A 5,902-nucleotide genomic window follows, 5' to 3' on the forward strand; every position below is an offset into this window, starting at 1 on the left:
TCGTAAGATCCACTCCGTCCATCAGGTATTCTGACTCATTATAACCCTTGAACCGAAAAATCATAATCATCCAGATCTCAGGTAGGCCCTACCACAGGAAACAGTTTAGATGGAAAACCCCACCGTTAGTTTATACATGACTCACGGTCGTGTTTACATGCTATCCAATCCGTTCACCTGATTTTTCTCGTTAGGATGAAAGAATTACTGAAAAAATCAAAGTATTCCATAAATCAGGTGGGCCATACCACCTGAATTTACAGATTTTAGGTATAATTTTCTAAGATGGCCTAAGTTAGTGTTGAATAATCCTGATTTTCAAGTTAAACGTCCAAAAAGGAGTGGTGTATATGATGGACGGCGTGGATTTCATTAACGTTGAGTCGTTTCTCCCACGTCAGTAGTTATCGCGAGCTGCCATTGTTTTCCAAAAGAATCCGGCTACCCTAACTTGAAGCATCGAGCTGACGTGGCGATATCTGAACCGCAAAGATATATTGACGGCTAGATGGGAGAGTTTGACAAAGACCATTGGATGTAGAAATCCAACGGCGGAGAAGAAACCCTAATCGAAAACGGGGTGTCTTCCAGCTTTAAGAAGGGACGAGGCTGCCGATTTCAGACTCTCTTTGTTCGGCAGCTCGTTTGCTATCTTCGCTTTCTCTTTGGTATCTCTCTCTCTCTCTCTCTCTCTCTCTCTCTCTCTCTCTCGTTAGCGTCTGTTCTTAGGTTTTGGTTTCTTTCTCAGTATCTGAAGTGATTTATCTATCAAAACCCTAGCTTTTTTTTTAAACCTTTTCTTTTTTGAATTTATGTTTCATCAGTAAAATAGCTAGGGCTGATTGTTTTGTTATTGGCTCTTGGGTTTTGATCATCGATCGATTTTTTGTTTTGATTATTTCTACGATTTTGATGAGAATATCTGATAAAAGATATTGATTTTGAAGCTTCCTAAACCCTAACTTGTAAGATCTGATTGTTCTTTGAAGCTGTTTTCTTAGATCTTGATTACATACTCAGATTTTTTATTTTTGGACTCGGATTCGGTAGTTACCCCTATAATACCGATGTCGTTGCTCTGTGGGTCCCAGCATGTTTTTATCCACGCCCTCCATCCATATTGCTATCTCATTTTAGGGCACGAGACCAAAACTGAGGTTGATACAAATCTCAGGTGGACCACACCGCATGAAATAGTGGTGATTGAACGCCCTCCATTGAAAACTTCATAGGATCCGTTGTAATGTTTATTTGCCATCCAACCTGATAATTAGATCACACAGATCTGGATGATGAGCGTTCAATCACGACTATTTCTTGTGGTGTGGTTCATCTGATATATCGATCTGCCTCCTTTTTGGTCTCATGCCCTACAATGATCTGACACAATGGATATACGGCGCGGAGAAAACACATGCATCATGGACCTACAAGATGCTGAAGGGGCTACTACCGAATCTGACCCCCCCCTTTTTTTTCCTCTTTTCCTTTTCTCGTAATGTTTGATGATTTGTATACCAAGAAAATAATTATCCTTATTAAATATGGATGGACCACTCATCCATTTGGCCAAACCTGCGTGATGAAAAATTGATGGCTGGATTTTTCTTTTTGTGATTGGTGGCATGTTGTCTCTCTGTCTCTTCTGATCTTGTCCTGATTAAATCACATCGGTTTTTCTCTCTCGTCTTCTTTTAACACGGGAGATTATTATTTCTAGCCATGTTAATGTTTCGGGCGTGTATTTCACCTGATCCGGGAAATAGGTGGGCCTTATCACTGACTTTTATGCCTGATGAGTGATTTGGCTTGATTTCTGTTCAACTACTCTTGCCATGCATGTCTACCTTGTTGGGTTGCAATTGAATGTTCTTCTGGGGAATTGGGTTTTACTTGTGTGGCATTGTAAGGTTTTAACAATACCAGATGTTGGTATTAAAACCATTATTCTTTTGTTAGTGGGATTCTGAGTGTATGTTTGGATGCATAGAATCCATGGGAAAAGAACGGAAAAACAATATCCAGTGATGATTTTCATTAGAATTGTTAAAATGGTTGAGCATGGATTCTAATTTTGAGTTCTTGTTTGGATAGGAAGTGGAAATCTCATTTTCTGTGCCAAGAGTCCAAATTATGGATTAGGGTGATGATTGCTGGGTGGAATACACCCTTTCCTTTGCTATCCAAACAACATAAATTGTCATATCAAAGTAAAGCCCCTTTCCATTATTTGGCATGGAAGCCATGGTTTCCAAACATGGCATACGTGGTTGTCTGATTTGCATCTTCTTTCTTTCTTTCTTTTTTTTTTTTTGCTGGTGGGGTGTGGTAGGAATCTACCATCCAGCTTCCTTTTCTGCACGTATGGAACTGTTTTGTTTTCTATTGTTGTTAATCTGGGTATCTGTGAATTTAACCATTTTGGTGAAGAAAACTTTTTTCACAGTTTAAGCCTTTTGTTCAGTTTGTTTCTGGCTTCACCATCTAGAATACTCTTGTAATTGTGATTGTTTTGTGATTGCAGTTTATTTGCTCTGTTTTGTAAGCCATCATGGGAAAGGAGAAGTTTCACATTAACATTGTCGTCATTGGTCATGTCGACTCCGGCAAGTCGACCACAACTGGGCATCTTATCTACAAGCTTGGTGGAATTGATAAGCGTGTGATTGAGAGGTTTGAGAAGGAAGCTGCTGAGATGAACAAGAGGTCATTCAAGTATGCATGGGTTCTTGATAAGCTCAAGGCTGAGCGGGAGCGTGGTATCACTATTGATATTGCCCTGTGGAAATTTGAAACCACAAAGTACTATTGCACTGTCATTGATGCCCCTGGTCATCGTGACTTCATCAAGAACATGATTACTGGAACGTCACAGGCTGACTGTGCTGTCCTTATCATTGATTCCACCACTGGTGGTTTTGAAGCAGGTATCTCCAAGGATGGCCAGACCCGTGAGCACGCGTTGCTTGCCTTCACCCTTGGAGTCAAGCAGATGATCTGCTGTTGCAACAAGGTAATTGTGGATTCTTTATCTAGCATCTCTCTTGTGATATGGACTGCTTGTTTTCATTTGTGAGGTATTTGTGCTAATACTGAGAAGGTTGCTCTTCATTAATAAAAGAATGTCTCATGTTATAGATGATTGGATCTTTTGCATATTAGTGTCACTTTTTTTTTTTTTTTCTTTTTTCTTTTTTTTTAAAAAAAAAATATATCTGAGTTCAGCATCTCTTATCCTTTCTAGTATCTTTAATAAGGTTCTCTTCTTTGCATTTGTTCCTTGTGTTTTCATTGAAATCTAATGCTGAGAAGGTTGCTCTTCATTAATAAAAGAATGTCTTATGATAAATGTCTTATGAGATGATTGCTTCTTTTGCATATTTGTGTCGCTTTTTTTATGAGTTCCGCATCTCTTATCCTTTCTAGTATCTTTAACAAGGTTTTCTTCTTTGCATTTGTTCCTTGTGTTTTCGTTGAAATCTATTCGCTGCTTTTTAAACCAGTTCTGTAGGATCCTTGTGTATGGGCAATGGTTTCAACGCTTTATGATGCATTGCATTGCTGTAATCTTGTTGTTGCATTTGCATGTGATGGGGAATATCTTTTTCATACTTATTTTGTTTGCATGGGCATTGATGCTATAGCCATACTTTTGCCCATTTCCATTGGTTGCAATAGATAATATCATAACAGTGTGGTGATTTTTTTATTTTTATTTTTATTTATTTTTTTTATTTTTTTTGGCAATTTCATAATCTTTTGGATCATTCCATTTACTCTTCCTGGATTGTGCTTGTGCCTCTTGGAAGATCGCAATGGATAATGGTTCTTTTCTTTTTTCTTTTTAAATTATTTATACGCAAATTTTTGGTTCATAAGCTTTTGGATCAATCCATTGACTTGATTGTGTTTCTATCTTGCATAGATGGATGCAACAACCCCCAAGTACTCCAAGGCAAGGTATGATGAAATTGTTAAGGAGGTGTCTTCCTACCTGAAGAAGGTTGGTTACAACCCTGACAAGATTCCCTTCGTCCCCATCTCTGGGTTTGAAGGTGATAACATGATTGAGAGGTCCACCAACTTAGACTGGTACAAGGGCCCAACCCTCCTTGAGGCCCTCGACTTGATCTCGGAGCCCAAGAGGCCGACAGACAAGCCACTCCGTCTCCCACTTCAGGACGTCTACAAGATCGGTGGCATTGGCACTGTACCTGTTGGACGTGTTGAGACTGGTGTACTCAAACCTGGTATGGTTGTCACCTTTGGCCCAACTGGACTGACTACTGAAGTCAAGTCGGTGGAGATGCACCATGAGGCCCTCCAAGAGGCCTTGCCTGGTGACAATGTTGGTTTCAACGTGAAGAATGTTGCTGTCAAGGATCTCAAGCGTGGGTTTGTTGCTTCCAACTCGAAGGATGACCCTGCTAGGGAGGCAGCTAACTTCACATCTCAGGTCATCATCATGAACCACCCAGGCCAGATTGGCAACGGATATGCACCAGTCCTTGATTGCCACACATCCCACATTGCTGTCAAGTTTGGAGAGATCCTGACCAAGATCGACAGGCGATCTGGCAAGGAGATTGAGAAGGAGCCCAAGTTTTTGAAGAATGGTGATGCTGGGTTTGTTAAGATGATTCCAACCAAGCCCATGGTGGTTGAGACCTTCTCTGAGTACCCTCCTCTTGGACGTTTTGCCGTGAGGGACATGCGCCAGACTGTTGCAGTGGGTGTGATCAAGAGCGTTGAGAAGAAGGATCCATCTGGTGCCAAGGTCACCAAGTCGGCCGCCAAGAAGAAGTGAATGGTTCTTCTGTACCTGTTCACTAGTGTGATACGGTTTTTAGTAGCAGCAGTCTCGTTGGTCTCCCTAGTTGTAGATGTTGAGTTCGTCCCTAGTGGTAGTAAGAGTCGTTTTTGTCATGGCGGTGTTGCTGGTGGTGGTGGTGGCTTCTTTTGCCTCGTAAGTTTTTTGGTCTCAAGTGTGAGGAAGGTATTGTGTCATTGGATGCAGACTTGGGTGCTTGACCGGCGGTGGTGAAAGAGTATGGCGGGTTTGGGTCTCTCTGCCCTTTGGCTTTATGAGAGGTGAGTTTTAAGTGTTTGTTTCGTTGTTGTTTCCATTTTCCATTTCAATCGACAGTTTGAGACAGACAATGCTACTATTTTGTTGAGTGCTATTTACTGTTTATTTTTCCTTTTCTTGAATCTTTATTATATTTATACTCAAGAGTCTTTTAGGATTTTGTGGTTTGATTGATTTTGAATGTGGTGGTATTCTGCAGTCTATTTATCTATATAAACTATAACTATATATATTCCAATATGAAAAGTTTACTGATACCATTGTAACCATTACCACTCTCTCAGGTCTTGACAGTAAGTAGAGGCTCTTTTTTAAAACTCCTTTCTCCTCTCCCCCCCCCCCCCCCCCCCCCCTCTCGTTAACTGTGGTTTGGCACTGAGTATGAGCCAATATAAAAACTCAGTTGGGCCAGGCCCTATTTAGCTCCTTTTGGGCATGTAGAATGGGCATGGCCACAGCAGGGGCTTAGGGCAGTCCTGTCTTTATGGCTGGTCCAGGGTCATCAACCTTGCCCCGACCTGTGTGCGGCCATCAGCACCTCTTATCTATCTGAAGTGGGTACTCAAATGGGCATTTTGCTGCCTCGGCGGAGTGATTAGCGTCTCACAGTATCATCCACCTATTGGTAATTAGATTGGCCAGGCAGTCCACTGTTATTAGGTAGATCGCATGATTAGGATGTTGTTGTTTCCTAAACATGCACGATCTAGATAGGTGTGTGTAAACAAGTCCACGTGAAGCTAGGTTCATTATCGAAGCTCACTAGATGATGACTCCAAGTCTGGCGTTTCCTTGATTTTTTGGGGCGCCTGG

At 41.3% G+C, this 5,902-nt stretch overlaps 1 protein-coding gene across 1 annotated transcript; it reads left to right on the top strand.

Annotated features, from left to right (window-relative positions):
- The first annotated feature begins 512 nt into the window (after positions 1-512).
- LOC131243354 (elongation factor 1-alpha-like) lies at positions 513-5,256 on the top strand. Its single transcript, XM_058242655.1, has 3 exons — positions 513-668; positions 2,525-3,013; positions 3,926-5,256. The coding sequence occupies exons 2-3, from the start codon at positions 2,552-2,554 to the stop codon at positions 4,805-4,807; spliced, it is 1,344 nt and encodes a 447-aa protein (XP_058098638.1). The 5' UTR covers positions 513-668; positions 2,525-2,551; the 3' UTR covers positions 4,808-5,256.
- The last annotated feature ends 646 nt before the right edge of the window (positions 5,257-5,902 follow it).

Source organism: Magnolia sinica, chromosome 4 (assembly GCF_029962835.1).
Source record: "Magnolia sinica isolate HGM2019 chromosome 4, MsV1, whole genome shotgun sequence".
Lineage (NCBI taxonomy): Eukaryota > Viridiplantae > Streptophyta > Magnoliopsida > Magnoliales > Magnoliaceae > Magnolia > Magnolia sinica.